The sequence below is a fragment of the Oncorhynchus masou genome, chromosome 17, assembly GCF_036934945.1.
Source record: "Oncorhynchus masou masou isolate Uvic2021 chromosome 17, UVic_Omas_1.1, whole genome shotgun sequence".
Taxonomy (NCBI): domain Eukaryota; kingdom Metazoa; phylum Chordata; class Actinopteri; order Salmoniformes; family Salmonidae; genus Oncorhynchus; species Oncorhynchus masou.
This window is the reverse complement of record NC_088228.1, coordinates 15,477,326-15,498,766: the sequence shown is the minus strand read 5'-3', so window position 1 is coordinate 15,498,766 and position 21,441 is coordinate 15,477,326. Positions and strand designations below refer to the sequence as shown.

Below are 21,441 nucleotides of genomic sequence, written 5' to 3'. Positions count from 1 at the left end.
AAAAGGTTCTGTATGTTATCACAATCGCACCATGAGTAGTTAATCATGAACTATACACCCCGCCTTTCTTCATCCCACAGACCGGAATAAAGAAATCTCCGGGAAGAACTGAGAACACAGCTGGCTGTATGGAAGGGGAGAGTATATCCCAAGAGTGTCACGCCCTGGTCGTATTATATTGTGTTTGTCTTCATTTATTTGGTCAGGCCAGGGTGTGACATGGGTTTTTTGTGGTGTGTTTTGTCTTGGGGGTGTATAGCATAGTCTATGGCTGCCTGAGGCGGTTCTCAATCAGAGTCAGGTGATTATCGTTGTCTCTGATTGGGAACCATATTTAGGCAGCCATATTCTTGGAGTATTTCGTGGGTGATTATTCCTGTCTCTGTGTTTGTTGTCACCAGATAGGCTGTATAGGTTTTCACGTTCTGTTTGTTGTTTTTGTATTGTTCGTGGTTTTTTCATTCCTCATTAAACATGTCTCAAAAATACCACGCTGCATTTTGGTCCGACTCTCTTCCACCAGACGAAAGCCGTTATAGAATCACCCACCACAACGGGACCAGGGCGGCGTGGTGACAGGCAGCGGCAGCAGGAGCAGCAAAAGGAGGAATGAACATGGGAAGACGTTTTGGATGGCAAGGGTTGTTACACTTGGGAGGAGATACTGGCTGGAAGAGATCACCTCCCATAGGAACAGGTGGAGGCACTTAGGAGAGCAGAGGCAGCCGGAGAGAGGAGCCGGCGATACGAGGGAACACGGTTGGCAAGGAAGCCCGAGAGTCAGCACCAAAAATTTCTTGGGGGGGGCTCACATGGAGTATGGCTACGCCAGGTAGGAGACCTGCGCAAACTTCCTGTGCTTACCGGGGGGCTAAAGAGACTGGGCAGGCACCGTGTTATGCTGTGGAGCGCACGGTTTCTCCAGTGCGGGTGCATAGCCCGGTGCGGTACATACCAGCTCCTCGTATTGGCCGGGCTAGAGTGGGCATCGAGCCAGGTAAGGTTGGGCAGGTTCGGTGCTCAAGAGCTCCAGTGCGCCTGCACGGTCCGGTCTTTCCAGTGCCACCTCCACACACCAGTCCTCCGGTGGCAGCTCCCCGCACCAGGCTTCCTGTGCGTGTTCTCGGCCCAGTACCACCAGTGCCAGCACCACGCATCAGGCCTACAGTGCGCCTCGCCTGTTTAGCGCTGCCAGAGCCTTTCTCCTCTACAGCGCTGCCAGAGTCTCCCGCCTGTTCAGCGCAGCCAGAGCCTTCCTCCTCTCCTGCACTGCTGGAGTCTCCCGCCTGTTTAGCGCTGACCGGAGCCTTCCGCCTCTATAGCGCTGCCGGAGTCTCCTGCCTGTTTAGCGCAGCCAGAGCTGCCAGCCTGCATGGAGCAGCCAGAGCTGTCAGTCTGCATGGAGCAGCCAGAGCTGCCAGTCTGCATGGAGCAGCCAGAGCTGTCAGTCTGCATGGAGCAGCCAGAGATGCCAGTCTGCATGGAGCAGCCAGTCTGCATGGAGCAGCCAGAGCTGCCAGTCTGCATGGAGCAGCCAGAGCTGTCAGTCTGCATGGAGCAGCCAGAGCCGCCAGTCTGCATGGAGCAGCCAGAGCTGTCAGTCTGCAAGGAGCTGTCAGTCTGCAAGGAGCTGCCAGTCTGCAAGGAGCTGCCAGTCTGCAAGGAGCCGCCAGAGCTGCCAGTCTGCAAGAAGCCACCAGAGCTGACAGTCTACATGGAGCAGCCAGAGCCGCCAGTCAGCATGGAGCAGCCAGAGCCGCCAGTCAGCATGGAGCAGCCAGATCCGTCAGTCTGCCAGGATCCACCAGTCAGCCAGACTCTTCCAGATCTGCCAGTCTGCCAGGATCCACCAGTCAGCCAGACTCTTCCAGATCTGCCAGTCAGCCATACTCTTCCAGATCTGCCAGTCAGCCAGACTCTTTCAGATCTGCCAGTCAGCCAGACTCTTCCAGATCTGCCAGTCAACCAGACTCTTCCAGATCCGCCAGTCAGCCAGGATCTGCCAGAACCGCCAGCCAGCCAGGATCTGCCGGATCCAACTACCTGCCTGAGCTTCCTCTCAGTGCTGAGCTTCCTCTCAGTGCTGAGCTTCCCCTCAGTCCCGAGCTTCCCCTCAGTCCCGAGCTTCCCCTCAGTCCCGAGCTACCCCTCAGTCCCGAGCTGCCTCAGTCCCGAGCTGCACCTCAGTCCCGAGCTGCCCCTCAGTCCAGTGGGTTTCTGGGTGAGGACTACTAGGCCATGGTCGGCGGAGAGGGTGGACTATCCTAGGACGCGAGGAGGAAGGACTAAGACAATGATAGAGTGGGGTCCACGTCCCGCGCCGGAGCCGCCACCATGGACAGACGCCCACCCGGACCCTCCCTATTGTTTTGATGTGCGTCCGGGAGTCCGCACCTTAGGGGGGGGGGGTTCTGTCACGCCCTGGTCGTATTATATTGTGTTTGTCTTCATTTATTTGGTCAGGCCAGGGTGTGACATGGGTTTTTTGTGGTGTGTTTTGTCTTGGGGGTGTATAGCATAATCTATGGCTGCCTGAGGCGGTTCTCAATCAGAGTCAGGTGATTATCGTTGTCTCTGATTGGGAACCATATTTAGGCAGCCATTTTCTTTGAGTATTTCGTGGGTGATTATTCCTGTCTCTGTGTTTGTTGTCACCAGATAGGCTGTATAGGTTCTCACGTTCCGTTTGTTGTTTTTGTATTGTTCGTGCCCATCTCTTCCGTTTGTTGTTTTTGTATTGTTCGTGTTTTTTCATTCCTCATTAAACATGTCTCAAAAATACCACGCTGCATTTTGGTCCGACTCTCTTCCACCAGACGAAAGCCGTTACAGAGAGAGCCATGATTCCATGAAACAGAGTATGTTACAGTCCCTGACATCTCTCTGGAAGGAGATCCTCACCCTGAGCTTGTCTACTTTATTGTCCAGAGACAGTAAGTGAGTAATATACTTGGAAGCGGTGGATGGTGTGCCCGCCTCCTGAGTCAGACTAGAAGTCCACTCTGAATACCTCTTCTCCGTCTGCGGCGACTTGGAGCAGCCTCTGGGATAAGTCCAATTGCCCTTGGGGGTACGAACAAAGGATTGAATTCAGGAGTTTAAGTCCTATTCCTGGTCGTTACCGCCGCTCTGATATCCAGAAGCTATTTCCAGATGTATGTAATAACACAAAAAAACGTTCTGGGCTAATAATGTCAGAAATAACACACAAAAAAAAAAAATACTCCAAAGTTGCTTAGGAGCTAGAAGCAGAGCTGTCATGTCTTTCAGCACCATCTTGCTGCTTTCGCTAATTAATCAAGAGAAAGCACTCAGGATGCCGCATGCACACCTCAGAGTGCTGATCAAGGATCACGACTTCCCTGTCCATCTAATCTTATTCATTATGTTCTAAAAGGCTAAACTGATCCTAGATCATCACTGAGACAATACATACGTCTCTCGGGCTAATTATCGACTAAGGAGGTATTGTTTTTCCTCGCTGCGCCACAGCAGCAGACCAAGCAAGTTATGGTACAGTAACAACGCTGGAGTCAGTAGTTTCCCCATACAGAAGGAATGTGGAATAGCGATCAACCAGGTTTCTTCCTCGCAGCTCAAATTACTGTAGTGCATCCTCAGTCTGGCACGCAAGCACAGATCTGACTGCCTCATGGGGAAACCAGAGAGGTTCATACACTACATACAGTGTACCTGGATATCAAGGAGACAATCTGACTCTTACAAGGTCTTTGGACAGGAAAATGCAAACCCTATTGATGGCTGTGTAACAAAAATGCAACTGTTCACAATACAACCTCAGTGTGGAAATATATAAAATATATACTTTTTTTAAAATCAATTATTATTTCACTAAATATTTCACAAACAGAGATTGTGAGCCATGGGCTATTGACTTCCATGCAAATGTCTGGAATAAAAGGTTAGGTACAGAACCTGAACAATACAAAGATATCTCAAAGTAACAAAACCTCCAAGTTTATATCAACCTCAAAAACAAAAAGCCATTGGCAATACCACTGGTCTGTTTTCACTGTCTGAGTCAAGCTACCACAGTGTCAAAACAGACCCTCTTCAAGGTCTGTCTGTGTGTGTGTGTGTGTGTGTGTGTGTGTGTGTGTGTGTGTGTGTGTGTGTGTGTGTGTGTGTGTGTGTGTGTGTGTGTGTGTGTGTGTGTGTGTGTGTGTGTGTGTGTGTGTGTGTGTGTGTGAACGTGGGCAGTGTGTGTTTAGCTAGGAGGAGCTGAGGTAGATCCAAGAGATCCCTCATCTGCAATTTATTAAACACACACGCTGCACTTGAGTGACACACACACACACACACACACAAAACCAGCACCTCTTGCTGACGATGGTGAAAACAAGCAAGTAGAGGTTTTCCAAAGGTTCAGAGCCATCTGTGATAGGCCTAATCCTCCACGTTCAGAGTCTAACCTCTGCTGAAAGAAGTATTCAGTTCTCTCAGAAAGACAGAGGGCTGAAATCCCATCAACCTCACACATAAAAACTCCCACTTTAACTGTTTCTAACAGTTCATCACCCTTCACACACATAACAAACCAGACTTTTGTGCCTAATAGTTCCTCACCCGCCAACATGAGAGTCTTGACAGAGTCAAATCTGAAATCTGTCATCAAGATGAAAGGGAAAACAATTATTTCAGTATTGCTCAAAGGCTGTGTGTAAGAAAGATGGCCGCCGTTCCTACAAAGACCAGCAGTCTTCAAAAAGGGCAAAGTCTTCAATGTGGTTAAAAGGAGGAGAAAGTTGATGTGATGTCCCTGAAATAATTAATCCAACTTCGATACCAAGCTCTACAGGGTCAAAGTTCAATGTGAAAGGTAGATAAAGGAAAAAGTGCCCCTCGCAACCGTGTCATGCCAAACAAGCTACAAGCTACGCTATGCTAGCCGTTACTATGAGACTCATGTCCCACACAGGGAGTCCTTTAAAAAAATGTCCAATGCAGCCATTTTTTCTCAATATCAAATCATTTCTGGGTAACAATTAAGTACCTTACTGTGACTGTTTTCATTTAAATGGCCAAAAAAAGTACAAAAATAGCTTCTTAACAAAGTGCAATTTCTCAAGCAAGAACTTTGCTAGAACTGTCTGGGAGAGGTCTAAGTGGGGAAGGGAAAACAGAAAATGTGCCAATATTGGCAGAGAGGCTTGGAACTGTTACTTATTGGTCGAACTAATTTCCGCATGGTGATGTCACTGTGGATAGCCAAAACTCCATCCCATGGAATGGCGTTTGGGTCTTTGCCGGTCAAAAAAGATACACGTCAAATAACACAATTTGACGCATTAAATATGCTTTTAATTTTATTTATTTAACTAGGCAAGTTAGATAAGAACAAATTCTTATTTTCAATGATAACCTAGGAACAGTGGGCTTGTTCAGGGGCAGAACATTGTACCTTGTCAGCTCGGGGATTCCATCTCGCAACCTTTCGGTTACTAGTCCAACACTCTAACCACTAGGCTACGCTGCCGCCCCAATGACATGTCAAATAACACAATTCTATTATAGAATGTTGTGTGTGCTGAATTTGCAGTCATTTTCATTGTTCTTAGCAAGGATTTAGGAATCATTGCGAGTAATTATTACCTAGGTAGCCACGTGTTGTTCGCCTATTGAAATTTAACTTCAGTTCATGAAAATAAATAGCTAGCCAACTACGTAACCCCGTTGCCCAAAGCTAACGCTATAAACAGCCAGGTAGCTTCATCTGGCTAGTGAGGCTCGACCGGACCAGGTTATGTGTTGTGAAGCTTAGCCACAATTAGGATTAGGCACAATAGTGGACCAAAAAACACAAGGAAGGGGTAACATTAAATTATTAGAACATGAAGGACAAACAATACATCAACAAGACACTATCAAACATGTATCAGTCTTTCCGCAACAGAGCCATCCTTATGTGTGAGGGTGCGTGTGCATGATAATGATATAAAATATATGTCATAGTTTCCTTTTTCATGATCAAAATCTCGTGAAACCCGAACGAACCCTCCAAGATCACCCACAGTTCCCCAATAGCTGTCCCTCAACCATTCGAGACCCCTCCCACAGTCCCCCCCCCCCCGGATGAAGACAAAGAAAAAATACAATTAATTCCATTCCCCACCCCCAAGAACCCCCCACTGCACCAACAGCCAAGAGATTGAACTAAAGAGAAATAAGGAAAAGACAGAAGAAAACAGCAAACAACAATGAATTTTTTTTAAATAAAATAATAATACATTTAAAACAAAGGACATCAAGGACAACTGAAATCATAACAGCAATGCCAACTGTATATGCTTGTGGGGATCAATGAAATGGAGTATCAGTCTACTCAATACCCAATATATGTTTTTCCCAAAATCCTCTTCAGAGTTATCAGACTCCAAAACATCCACACAGTATTGTTTTTCCTCTGGAATAACGCTCAATACACATAGGTTGACAATAAATATGGCTCAATTCAGTTGTTTCAGAGTCCCGCAATGAGAGCTACAACGCTAATGTTCTCTGGGTGTCACTGAATAGACTGATACGCCACGTCATTGATCCACAATCCATAGGAAAGGCTGTACAGTGAAACAAGTATGCCCCCAATGCAATTCTACAGTCTAATACATCCAGTGTGATTTCAACAGATTTGTCAAATTAACAACTAGTCTTTTGTTGATTTTATATAACCTTGTTTATTATGATCTATTCAATTATAGCATAATTCTACTTTTTGTATTCATTTGCATCACTGTCAATGACATACTTTTAATTTGAAGGCTGACCACAAAGTCCACTATTGTGGCTAATCCTTATTTTGGCTAGCTTCACATAGATGGTCTGACCTCCTTTAATCAAATAAGAACAGTTTCATTAATTAGGGTTATTTTTGAGGATGACACCTAGCTATATAGTTAGCTAGCTAACTAGAGCTACTGAAACAGATTATGTTGTTTTGCTATGTTTTTGGGGAAGAACATTGTTTTGCATCCATCAGCTAGCTAGCTTTGTTTATGACCAGCACTGTAGGTGCACGAGACAACTTTACCAGCACCATAGTATACGTATCAATGAATCATTGTGACATATGAAATACGAGTGATAGTGTAATCAATGTGTAACAACTACATAAAAAAGTCATGAACGCGTTAAATTATTATGTGACGTGCAGTCATATTCAGGTCCTGATTGGTCAACAAGCTTATTTGACACGTCAAATAACACTATTTGATGTGTATCTTTTTTTACACGCAAAGTCCCAAACGACGTTCCATAATATCCCACCAAAACAACCTGAAATTCCAGGCAGTCTTTTCAACCAGCTCTTTCACTAAAAAGTCCATTATCATAATTTTCACAAGTTCACAGTATTATTCCAATCTCGGTGTGGAAATATATACAAAGCACAGGGAAATCACGTTTTGACTGCACTGGGCCTTTAAAACGTCCCGTGGATGGCTGACAGAAGGGAGTGTGAACAGTTCCTGTTCGGATCTAGCAATCTCTTCTCTACAGCCCAACAATAGCTCCAGTGTTCTTGGGACTTGATAGAGAAGAGCTAGCTAGGCATTCAGAGAGGAAAGAGGGGGAGTAAAGCAGAAATGGGTTCATCTTTCTCTTTTCTCAGGCATGCAGAGAAAGAAACCCCCTTGTCTTATACTACCACTCCTGCCCACGCAACTGGAAGCATTTCCTGATGGGTCTGGGGAATGGAGACAACATCTGGACTGAAAAAAGACTGAGATTGCCGTATTGTAAACAGACCGCTCCTTATGGATACGACTTTACTGTACTGCATGTTGCAAAAAATCAAAGGCTTTGTCCTCCAAAAACCTCTTACTGTTTGTTACCACAAAACCCACAATCTGTCCAAATATTGGTTATCCATTTATTGGAGAGGAAATAGCATTGAATGGAGCCTTGACAATAGAGACAGCTGGTGAGGCGTTAATAAATGATTAACCTTCCGTGGCTCTGGAAAATGTTCAATGGAGTGGAATGATGCAATGATGATGAGCGTGAGGGGAGGTAGAAACAATTCACCATGTCTGTTTATGTCGCCCTAGGCCCATTGTCATATTGCTGTTTGTTGTAGTGCTGATCGATTCACCCATTTTTAAACACCTAATTGACCAACTGGGTTCAATTATTTGAATTCCATGAAAAATGTCTTGTTTCTCTAGAAATAAATCAGATCCAGCCTGAACTGTGCCATGTAGTAGGGAGTTGTAGCTTCCAACAGGCCAATTTTCTGCATATATAGTTTAGTGCATAAAACATGGTAATTAACTTCAATGAACACAATCCATTGTGCATCTACCTGTCCGGTCTGTATTTCTGACTGCTATAGAAGAGAGAAGAATGCGCGATCGTAAGGCGATATAGAGAGCAGCTTTTGCTTCGCAAGGTATCTCTACCTGGAATTACATATTCCAAGTGATTGATAGTTGGTATTTATTCAGCAGTCATACAAGTATGCATTACTTACTTTGAAGAACTACAAAATAGTGATTTTCTCAGACAGCAGCTCTGTAGAGATGAGATGATGACTTGGCATGAAATAATAAAGTCATCAAATAAAACAAATGTAATATACACCATTACTGAAATATTGTATTAATGTCATGTGAATAAATGGTTAATAAGTGATAAGCAGTAATGAGAAGTCACTACCATTATGGGATTTATGAATTGTTTTATTCTGTGTTGTTACAGCACTCAACCCAAATAATCTAAACCAAAATCGAAAAATTGTGATATTTTTTTTCATAATCGAACCGACTTTAAAAGCACTAATTGTTCAGCACTAGTTTGTTGACATACAGTAAGAACATGTTAACAGAGTCTCAAGTAAAGCTGGAAGGCGGACATTTTCCACATTGTGTGAACAATAAAGTTTTTCCTTTTCCAATTCCAATCTATCCATCCTCAAAAGTGAGCCATGGCTCAAAATGTCACTGTTATCCTTAGGACACATCCTCCTGACCTAAAAATAACCAGAAAGGAAAGAAAAAAAACTCCCAATATGTCACAAACAAAAAGTGCTGCTGCTCCATCCTGTGTTTTTCTTAAAGGGCAATTATAGCCAGTGTTTATTAACAGCACTCAAGGAAGACTCCTTCCTGTTCTCCTTGAGGTGTCAGCGTGGGGTTTAAAGGGTCACTCTGGGACTTCCTCAACAGAGGGAGGATGGCCACGTCAGCACTTTAGAGGAGTTTCAACAAAAACATGACATTCCCTCCCAACAGCCATGCGTGTTGTAATGGTAGAGCTAATTAAAAAGGGAAAGCACACACGTGCGCACACACACAGCCCCCAGTTTGATTAAATATATGAATATTTAATTATTTTTGCATTTACATTCAATTATGCAAAACAGAACAAGTGTCGGGTCTTTCCTGGCAGTTACATGCAAATATTTCCCGACTGAAACACTTGAGCATAATCTCTTCAGTCCTCTCTCAAACAACTATCTGCCAAGCCAACACCACAAAACATGTCTTCTGTGCCCTGTGTGGCTGGACATGGGCTACCCTTACATACTGTTTGCAGGGGATGTATTTTAAGTCCTATGTATGAGGCGCACCATGCGCACGATGTTCACCGCAGCCTTATCTGTTGTGAGCAGGAGAGAAAAGTAGCTGCAGACACATAATGCTGCAGATACGATACAAGGACGGTGTGATGAGAGGAGCTTGGCCAAAGTCATTTGAAGTGCGAAAAGGTGTAGGGAAGGTGGCTTGAATTCATCCTTATTGAAAATGACACAAGTTGCGTCTTCGTAGAGAGATTCACCAGTAGGTGTTGAATGTTGAATGTTCACATAAAAGAAAGCACATTCTTGAATACCCTTCTCTTTTCTATGGCCTTCACTTCTTTCTATTTGTTTCCTTGTTCGGGTATTCATGATGTGAACACGTTTGTAGCGGTATAGCCCACTATGTACTGTAACTCTGTACTGCATCGCTCACTAGGGGTGTAGGTTACAGAAGGGGTATAGGTAGGGCAGCAGGTAGCCTAGAGGTTAAAAGTGTTTGCCCAGTAAACGAAAGGTTGCTGGTTTCAATCCCGAGTCGACAAGGTGAAAAATCTGTTGATGTGCCCTTGAGCAAGGCACATGTCCACGTGTCAAAACTTCCAGTCTGGTTTTCATAATTGCTAGAGGACTGAACGTTTAAGTGTCCTGTCCTTGAGCCAGCACAGATGTCAGGCCATCACAGCACCACTTTATTAAAGTCCCTACTGTGAAGTGACAATACTTATGGTGGGCATTTGGCTGATATCGTTCAGTATGATAAGTAGCCTATACTAGAGATATGTGAAGTTTGAAATCAAATAAGATTGCTAATATGGGTGATTGTTAATGGGACAATTGTTGGCTACAACCATCAAACTAGTAGTAGTATTTAAAAGGATAATAAAAAATGTGCACATTTAATGTTATAAACTTGTTGTTCTAATTATTGTGAAAGCATCAATTCAGGCAATTTATTGCGATATGGATTTTAGTCCATATCGTCCAGCTCTACTGTAGCACTAAAGAAAAAGGTTTAACCGCAACAGTTTCAGCCCTGAATCAGATTCATAATTCCAGGTATTGGCATAGTTGAAACGGTATCATATGACACCATGCAGGAAGCCACAACTTGCGATATGGCTGAAAGCCAGGGAGAGGGTCATTTACAAAGCAGGCTAATTCACTTTCATCATTGCTTCAATTACTGGACAAAGCAACATCCTTTGTAGTGTAAAGCTCTATTGTACTCATGCATGTTAAGTATTCATAAACAGCACATACAAGCATTTCCTGAGAATTTCCAAATTAATCAAACTGTTAAAGTGCATCACACTAATAAAAGCTAAAAAAAAAGGTACAGTAAACATTACCTTTTAAAATGGAGAACTCACTTAACATGCAAAACCAATTGACAGAGGATGTGTGTTGAGCTGCTAACAAAAACGTAGGACGATGTCAATGCCATTTCAAATCAATAATCAATTTCCTGAATCCACTGAGTTGAAATGGAATAGACTCCAATCACCCAAGCCTGCTACACCAGTACAATGTCCCATGTTGTTGCTGTTTGACACAGCCATAGTTGTGAAGATGTTGTGTGGTGCTTTTTAACCATCAATGTAATAAAGGCTGTGTAAGGTAATGCTGACGACAGCCAGTGACACACACACCAAAGCTCCCACTGTGGTCTTGACGTCCAAGTGATGGGTGCCTCCCATTGTGATCAGCTATTTACTTCCTGGAACACATCTGGGTGCCAGCCTGCCAGGAGTTACCATAAGAACCATGACCAGGAACCCGTGTGGAGGGCTCTACTGGGGCTTTAACTATACTGTTACAGACAGTTTCCCAGACTCAGTTTAAGCATATTCCTGGCCTAAAAAGCAATTTCAATGGAGATTCTACCTCGAGAATGCCAGGAGTAAGCTTAATCTGGGTCTGGGAAACTGCCCCAAAGGCTTTGCCTGAACTGCATTACGTAGATCTTCACTAGAAAGAAATACTAAAAAGTTAAGGGAGGTTGGCTTTGAGGTTTCTGTGCGCCGCTTGACAGTTCAGAGACATTCATGGCACTTCCTATGAAACATAATTATTTTCCACAAGCAGACCACTGAAGGGCTGGCATATCTCCGTCAGACTTCTAATAAAGCGTATCTTCTGGCAGACAACGTGGAAAATGTCTCCGCTCACACTGGCAGACAGCGGGGAAAGGGAAGGAAGTTCATGGAACCACGGCTTTGCATGGATGGAATGACACAATTCAAGATCCAATTTAAAATGGGAGTGAAATGACAAAAAGTGTCAAGTTGTATAAATGATTGGAAACAAGGGCAGGAATACATAATAGGGTTTTTTAATACTCCACCCAAAAATACAACATGCCATGAAAAGGCACGGGGACGAAGCCCAAAACAAACACTTATACAAAAACACAGGGATGTAACCCAAACAGAAGAGTGAGGTTAAACCTCTAATAAATACAGGGGACGAGACCCGTAACAACAAAACACGGGACAACACCTCTAATAACAAGTGCACAACAATTCACGGGATGAGACCCGTAATAACGAGTACACAATATACGCAGCACGAAGGCCAAAACAACAAAGCACAGGTACTCACAAGACCAACAGACATGGGAACAATAACCAACAAAACAATGGTGAACAGAGAGCACATGTATACAATTACTAATCAGGGGGAATGGGAACCAGGTGTGCGTAATGAAACAGTTCAGTGACGCCTAGAGGCTGGTGACGTAGACCTCCGGAGCTGGTTCACGGAATGAGCAGCAGTACCGGGGGAATCTGTGACAGTACCCCCCCTGACGCGCTGCACCTGCAGTGGGAAGACACCAACCTCAAGGACAACCACAGGAACGCGGTGCGGGTCGGTCAGAGCCAGTTGCAGCTGCCGAAGTTGCATCGTCGTTGGACAGGCCAGTTGCAGCAGCCGAAGTTGCGTCGGATGGGCCAGTTGCAGCTGCCGAAGTTGCGTCGGATGGGTCAGTTGCAGCTGCCGAAGTTGCATCGGACGGGTCAGTTGCAGCTGCCGAAGTTGCATCGGACGGGCCAGTTGCAGCTGCCGAAGTTGCATCGGACGGGCCAGTTGCAGCTGCCGAAGTTGCGTCGGATGGGCCAGTTGCAGCTGCCGAAGTTGCATCGGATGGGCCAGTTGCAGCTGCCGAAGTTGCATCGGACGGGCCAGTTGCAGCTGCCGAAGTTGCATCGGACGGGCCAGTTGCAGCTGCCGAAGTTGCATCGTCGTTTGACGGGCCAGTTGCAGCTGCCGAAGTTGCGACAGCGTCGGATGGACCAGTTGCAGCAACGTCAGACAGGCCAGTTGCAGCTGCCGAAGTTTAGCCGGCGTTGGACAGGCCAGTTGCCCGAAATTGCGGCGGATTGGGAGGGGCCAGTTGCAGCTGCAGAAGTTGCGGGTGCGTCGGACAGGCAATTCCCGCTGTCTCCATTTAGGGTCGGTTATTCTGTCACGTATAAATGATTGGAGACAGGCGCAGGAATACGTAATAGGGGTTTTAATACTCTACCCAAAAATACAACATGCCATGAAAACATGCCACCCAAACAAAAGACCCGAGGTTAAACCTCTAATAAATACACGGGACGAGACCAGTAACAACAATACATGGGACGAGACCTGTAATAACAAGTACACAATGCACGCAGCATGAAAGCCAAAACAACAAAGCACAGGTACTCACAAGACCAATGGACATGGGAACAATAACAGACAAAATAATGGTGAACAGAGGGCACATATATATACAATTACTAATCAAGGGGAATGGGAACCAGGTGTGCATAATGACACAGTTCAGTGACACCTCCAGAGCTGGTGCACGGAATGAGCAGCAGTACCGGGGGAATCCACCGGAGAGGATCTGTGGATATCGGTATTAAAAGATAAAAACAACTGGGGAAAGTTTTTTCAGACTATGTGGCTTGACCTGGGACAACTATGGGCCCTAGATATACAGTAGCTATAAGTGGGTCAAGCTAGGTGGTCAGGAAAAACTCCTGGTGTACTGATGATTTCTAGTAGATTTGTACCCCGACAAAGGGAGGTGATCCACCTCTTTAGTTCATGTGTGGGACAGATATGAACATGTGGTTGATAGACCTCTGGGCCATCTGGGGTTCTCCCCAGGAACAATGTGCTCAATTGAACAGAAGTAGGGTTGGGCGATATATCAAATTCATTCGATTAATTCGAATTTATGTTTTTGTGCGATGTTCCAAATGCCTGCATCGCAAGAATCTAGTTTATTTTTTATATGGGAGTTTACGTCTGTTTGTTCTCATGTTGTCTTTTTTGTCTCGTATCCTTCTCTCCTTGTGCTGTGTTCACCTTCCCATTTACATGCATATAATGACGAGATGCTCATATCTCCGCTCTAACAACGGGAGTCGTTGTCCCAATGGCAGGAAGGCAGACGACAAGCTTAGATCCAAAATAAGCCCATAGAAACGCATTGGGATTATTTGGGACAGATTTTAGCGAGAGCGAAACCTCTCACTTCTCCTCTTCCTGTGTGTTTACAGTTTACACATATCAAGCCACTCCTCCTGCCACTCACACAAACAAAGATGGGAGATCACTTCTTCCTCTCTGACAAGCGGTTTCATCTCACTATTTGCATTTGGTCCAACAGAATCGTTCATATGGACACCAAAACACATTGAGACATTATTTTCCCGTAATAGTGGAGAAGTTAACATATTTAACGATACCCTTTTTATGTCTCAACTACTCAAATTGCGCGCAGAGCAGACACTATTCAAACGAGAGTATCTATGAACCTTGATTCTGGAAAATGAATGCTCAGTTTGTCGCGCACGGCATTCCAGTAGCTAGTATGGCCTACCGCTAGCAGCATTTTTGCCAAAGACTTTTATACTAGCTGTCTAGTCTGTGTTTTATAAATGTACAATAAGCATAAAACGCTATTATATAAAGAATCAGCAACTTGATCTCATTCTGAGAAATAAGGTAGGGCACTTGATTTCAACATCTGAACAAAGTGGACATGCATGCTATGCTTTTCAAACAGTTGGAGGCAGACAGAAGGGTGTGTTCATAACAATTCAACTGTTTTGCCTTGTTAGCTAGCAAATAGATCCAAGTTGGCTAAAACTTGAAATATAAAGATTAGCTGGTTACTCACTAGCATGTGGGCTTATGCTTGAGAGATTGTTTATGAGACCTGAGTTAATTTTCTAAAGCTTTAAAAAAAATGTTACCTTTATTTAACTAGGCAAGTCAGTTAAGAACAAATCTTATTTGCAATGATGGCCTAGGAACAGGGGCAGAATGACATATGTGTACCTTGTCAGCACGGGGATTTGAACTTGCAACCTTCTGGTTACTAGTCCAACACTCTAACCACTAGCCTACACTGCCAGCCCAAGCTTAATGCCAGCTACAATAAGTTAGTCATTATTTAATGAATGTACATTATGCATGGTTAGTGTTAAATTTGTAACAAAAAAGGCCATTTTCATAGACGGACTTGAAAACAAGATAAGTGATTATCGCAAAAAAAGCAGGTTCAACTATTTTGACTATTTTATCCTAGTGGTTAGAGCATTGGGCCAGTAACCGAAAGGTTGGTGGATTGAATCCCTGAGCTGACAAGGTAAAAATCTGTCGTTTAGCCCCTGAACAAGGCAGTTAACCCACTGTTCCTAGGCCATCATAAGAATTTGTTCTTAACTGGCTTGCCTAGTTAAATAAATAAAACATATTTTTCCTAGGTATAACTTCATAAGCTCTGAATTCATTTGATTATTGATGGCTGTTTGAAATGCAGTGTATCCCGTGCAGCTCAGTTGGTAGAGCATGGCGCTTGCAATGCCAGGGTTGTGGGTTAGTTTCCCACAGGGAACTAGTATGAAAATGTATGCATTCACTACTGTAAGTGGCTCTGGATAAGAGCATCTGCTCTTATTCAGAAATATATATTGTGAATAGCCCATAAGTTTGAGGAAAAAAAGTTGTATATAATTTTTAGGTCATATCACCCAGCCCTAAGCAGAAGCCAAGAAAACATGGAGGACTTGGCAGGGGGCCCAGCCCATCATTCATCTATTCAAAGCTGAGCTGCATGGTACATCTAACGGGACCCTTTAAAACAATAGTAGCAAACTGATTCCATATGAGATAAGGTCTGACAAGGAAGGCAATGCTACAGCTTTAGATGGTATATAAAGTACAATAAACTACAGAGGGTTCAGACGAGGAGAATGCATTGTCGAGGATGTTGTCCAGTACTGCAGACTTCACTCAGCAGTATAGGGGCCCCTACACCGCCCATACAGGCTCCACCCACTATGGTGGAGCAACAATGAGTTGTTGGCCTTGCCATTCATTCATGAAGCTTTCATCATTTCTTTGAAATGAACCAGAAGCATCAAATAAGATCATAAAGGAGTATTGTACATTTGTAAATCCCGCATCACTATGTAGCCGAATTAAAGTTTGCATTTGTGAAAGGTCTGGGAAAAGGGGCCCGAGAATGGTCATATTTTTATTACAGCCTAGTTGGTGATGTGTGTTGATCACTAGTTTCCAAGGTAGTGTTCCAAAACAGACATATTCTCAGTGCAGATTCATTATGTTGAAGACATTAAATCACAACCTATTTGCAATTTGTTGTGCGGGGTATTCTGCACTATGTAACCTGGTAGACTATCCTTTTCAGGACAACATGTACAAGACAAAGGGCACATTGACTGATCATCATTCATATGCTTCTGAAGTACGTGGCCATTTGCCATCACACACTTTCCATAAAAGGAAAACCATTTCCAGGTCGTATCGAGGGAAATTAATGCACTGACTGATGCGAAGCAGTTTCACGTGGGCCACTTGATCAATGCAAATAATTCGTTTCCTAAATAAAAACGTACACAAATCTAAATGCATCAATTTGATATGTAAAATTGTAGTCCTAATAGTCACGCTTACCTTGCTTCTCAATTCTGCAGTCAACCCGTACACTGGTCCCTTGTTGAATTGAGTCATGGTCCTTTGTTTTGCAAATGTAAAACTGTGTCAATAATTTGCAACAAAAGTTGCTGCTTCTTCCAAGGTTCCTCTGTTACAAAGTAACAAGTTCCGTACAACAGTGTGAAACCGTCAATCTTCTAAACCGCGATAATTTGCTTCTTCAGCGAGCAGATGGAGAGAGAGAAAGGATCTGCGTTTGTACAGAAAGTTTGAGTTGCAGTAGCTCCTCTACACCCCAAAAAAGTGTGGAGCGCGAGAGATACCTGCGGTAAGCCAATCAGAAGCCTTGAATTTCTCTGCGCTCGCTTACTGTTAAATTGAGAATAGATTTATGGATAGCGCTGAATATAAGGGTGTAAGAAAGAAAGTCTTCGGACAAACAAAATGTTATTCACAACAACAGATTCAGAATGTATTTTGCCAAGTTTCCCCTGATTAGGCTATATTATACTTATACCTTTCGATAATGTTGCATATATATCACAATGTCATCAAAAATAGAATTAAACGAGAATTACAAACGTATTTATGAAGATATATAATTTGATTATAGTAGGCTACAAGTCATGAAACATCTGCCTATTTTCCCCCAAAACATGGATTAGAATACTAAAGCAAAGCATGGGGGTGACAGTAATACTGCATCCTTCCACAATGCATTGGGAAATGAGAATAAGTAAGTTTCCATTTACAATGAGATCAGCTCTAAATATAGTAAAGAATACCTAAGTCTCTGTGTATACTATCTCTACATTTGCTGTCAGAATGCAAACAAATCCTTCCCTCCATTCCTCCCTCCCTCTTTCCACGTGTTTCCTGTCCATTGAGCAGTGCTGTCAAGGGACACCAAACCTCCATAAACAGGAAGACTGTCCACAATAGAAACGTTCTGCTAGAACTGCTTATCCTGAAGTAAACACAAACAGAGCTCTGAAGAACTCCTCATGCTATTCCCACTATGAGTGCTAGCCAGGTCCCATTGTTGGCCTTTCCTCTGAATAACCTAGGGTAGTCTAGGCCTAGTCTACTAGTCTGTTTATACTTCTGGGTTAAATGTCTGAGGAAAAGCTATTTGAAAGGTTGAGGAAATATACACCACCATTTTTGGGGGGGATGACAGTCACATACTAATACTGTACATTTGCCTCATAGAAAGATTCAAGTGTTTGTTATTATTAATGTTGTATTGAGTGTTGGGTACACACCGAAAAAAGGTTATATTGCTTGCTTCATACATGGCACCCCTAAAGGTTATATATAAAACCCTTTCTACACTGAACCAAAATCGATTCCATATAGAACCCTTGGGTTCCATATAGAGTTCTATATAGAGCCAATTTAAGTACTATATAGAACCTTAAGCTCTGACATATACTGTATGAAGCAAGCATAGAACCCTTTTTGGTTCTATCCAGAACATTTTTTTTCTAAGAGTGTACTGTATGTCAAACAATTTCATTCTGTATATGAAACATGCTGAAACATGAAACATAATCATGCATATGATTCCATTGTTTTGGTTGTAACTTAGGTGATGAAGAGAAAAAAAGGAAGGGAGAGAATTGATATTCGCCAAGGTAGGTTACAGTTTCCACAAAAGAGAAAAACAAACTGTGAATGGAAATTCAATTGCCTTGTTCCAGTCATTTATCCTGCGTGTTTGCACAAGCAGTCCAACTGTAAAGACTCCACTGATCTTACTCAGCTCTTGTTCCTGTTTAACCTGTTGCATAATTATTACTGGGCATCATTTTTTGTTCACCAACAACTACTGCCAACGGCACACTTACTGCAGGTAGTGTACTACTAAATGCTGAAGCAATGACTGTTAACCGTTGTGTTTTTCCTTAGGAAGGAAGTGAGACAGTTTAGACTGTCAGTTGAATGAAAAATGAAAGTGTTTTCCCAGATGCCAAACATCCAGTGGTGACCTGTCATTTAGGGCTGCCCCCCGTTTTATTATTATGATTTGGGGGGTTGCCTGTTTTGCATGTTATTTTGACATTAATACATGTCACATATCAGTCTGCAAACAATATAAAAAAAATACAAATAATCTTTCAGTTAATAAAGTTGCATACAAACCTGGTCTCTTTTTTGCTTTCTTGAGTAAGGCAGCTTCAAAATGCAGGTGTTTCAGCGTATGTGTATGTGACAAATAAAATTAGATTAGATTTGATTTGATTAGCTCGGTGCTTTCTGTTGTGGTGGGCCAGCCAGTGGAAAATATGGGCAGTAGGGGTTGGTATTGTTCTCTAGTTGCGCCGTGATTGGCTCAGCATTCTGTCATTCATGGGGACACTGCGTCACTGCAAAATCTAAGGGCAGAGCAAAAAAATTCAAGCCACTCTGGTGCTGCCACAGAGTTACATTAAAAGTGCCCATCCAAGTAAACTCAGGGTCATTGGCCACAGATAAAATGACGTCAAATCACGTTATATCCACAGTAGCTTTGATTGTACTGATCAACATCATACTTTCAAAATCTTAGCTAGCAAGCTAGCAGTCATCATCATGAATCAAGTCGACAATTATTTTTTAATCCTTGTCATATGAAGAGAAATAATGAAGAGAAATTATAGTTAAAACTTTTCGGTGCTCATCAGCCATTGGACATAAACATTACACAAGTTGGAAATTGCAAATTCAACAATGAGTGGTTTGGAAGGAATCAGTGGCTAACTGCAAGCATTGCCAAGCAATCACAAGCCTCCTTTTCAGTGGAGTGGGTGTGTGGTCCCTAGTTTGGGTTTAAGGCGTCTCTTTTCCAAACTTAAAAGGATACCATTTCAACATTGGCCATGCTGTCAATCCAGCTTGACTTCTGCTGCGCTCAAAACAACTGGAAACTTGAAACTGGGAAATCTGATTTCAGTGGGTTCAAGACAACTGGGAACTCTGAAAAAAAATGAGCTCTGACTGGGAAAATATGTTTTGAACCGTCATCCAACTCGAAATTGTATGCCGGGAACTCGGGCCATGTACTAGAGCTCTGACCTGAAGATCACTGACGTCATCATGATTCGATCTTGAAAGCACCATAAATCAGATAATGCCAGACTTTGATGACAAAATTTGCCCACGAAGGACAGTCGCGCCACCTTCCTGTTCAATTGAACACAGCATAAGAAGACGAGTCCAAAAATATCTTGTATGCTGCTGCATAAATGATTTAATATGCTAGGGAGATATGTATACTGTAGCTAAGAAAGTAATACGAAGTGTGTGTTGTGTAGTAAGCTGTTAATAGCCTATGTGCCTCACCCTAATAATTTGGTCCCTTTTCCACTCTTAATTTCACCTACTGTTCTGATTTGGTGGTGCACATGTAGCCTATAGCCTGTTTTAGAGAAATGTCATCATCGAATATTGTAAGAGCTTTCATTGTCTGCTTATATGCCCCCTTTATGTATCATACGGTTCTGACTTAGTGTACAGGGAGAATATTGTAAGAACGGCCCATGTTCTGAATCCTGACGCTGTACATTTCAAAAGTGCTGAACAAATAGTTATATTGACTACATCCGTTCTAGCTCGCTCATTAATGTCTTATTCGAAATTACGGATTGCCTTTTATCCGCTCGTCATCCCTTTATGCCATAGTTTGTACATCTCAATTGTCAGTCGAAACCACATTTGTTTAAGCAAGCTAGCCATATCAGCTTTGTTTTTTTAAAGGCAGTAAATAAGGCTGAATTAACTGTTTCGCTGCCAGACAAGGCTCAGCTGATAGCCAGGTCTAGCAGTGGTAATGTTTTGGGACTGCTGTTGGGACTCTGCGGTTGGGACAGCTTTATGTAGGCCCTAACAGTTTGTGGGTACCGTTTGTCACCGTTATAGTGCAATTCATTTATTGTTTAGTGTTGTGTTGTGTTGTGTAGTGGCTTTGCTGGCATGCATGTAAAAATAAATGTTGCCCCACCAAGATTTACATGCTAAAATCGCCACTGCAAACATCTATCGAAGACATTTCTCATGAAAACTGTCAGTGGGCTTATTTCAGCAGGGCAGCAACCCATATTGTAATGCCAAGACATTTACTGTGAAGTCCATCAGTCATTTCTGTCTCTCTCTACATCAGGTCCTGCCGGCAAATACATGGCATGGATCTTTATGGTTGAGTGTTAAAAATGGGGAGAAAGATATATGTTTTGCATGTGTGTGTATGTGTGTGTGTGCATATAGTGCTCAAACTCAAATCCAAAATGAGGAGAGCAGAGTACTGGCAACAAGCCATAGTCTGTCAAATAATACCCAATATAATAAAACACAATTTCCCATCTTTCCCATGATGAGAATAGCTCTCATTGGCCAAGATAGTACTGACCATGTCTTCTTAGGATTAAAGTACAGGTACTTTAAGTACTTATCTCATGATTTATTTCAAATGTCCTTGTATGGTCATCACATATCTGGGAATTCCATGTTTCCCTCTCCAATGCAGTGAGGCCCCCATCCCAACTCGAAATTCTCCCCAGCTGTGGTCATTGGGCCTACTGTCATCTAAGATTTAGTAGAAACCAAACAAGAGATCCTCCCAGATTCAGGACTAGATAGATGTATTCAAAAGCCATTTTGACACATTGAGCATCATAGAGTATATTTTAGTCATTCAGCAGATGCACTTATCCAGAGCAGTTAAGGTTGTGCCTTGATCAAGGGCACATCGACAGATTTTTCAGCTAGTTGGTTTAGCGACTCACACCAGTGACCAGAGTCGAGCGGCCCTATACGCTCACTTCAATAGGTGCGTAGGGCTCCGCAAATTACGCACGGGCCCCGCCTCCCCCTAGTGTTAAAGCGGGTGTCAATGTTTATAACTTCGATGAGAGGATGAAGTGGAACTGTCCTTCTGGTCACGAAAAGAGAGAGAAGAAACACCATGAGATTGAATT

At 43.1% G+C, this 21,441-nt stretch overlaps 1 protein-coding gene across 1 annotated transcript in view; it reads right to left on the bottom strand.

Moving 5' to 3' along the window:
- LOC135558583 (calponin-3-like) overlaps window positions 1-16,770 on the bottom strand; it is a 32,888-nt gene extending 16,118 nt beyond the window's left edge. The window contains exon 1 of the mRNA XM_064992492.1: window positions 16,505-16,770. Coding sequence (XP_064848564.1) covers window positions 16,505-16,561 — 57 coding nt within the window. The 5' untranslated portion in view covers window positions 16,562-16,770. The remainder of the gene's footprint in view (window positions 1-16,504) is intronic.
- Window positions 16,771-21,441: the final 4,671 nt, after the last annotated feature.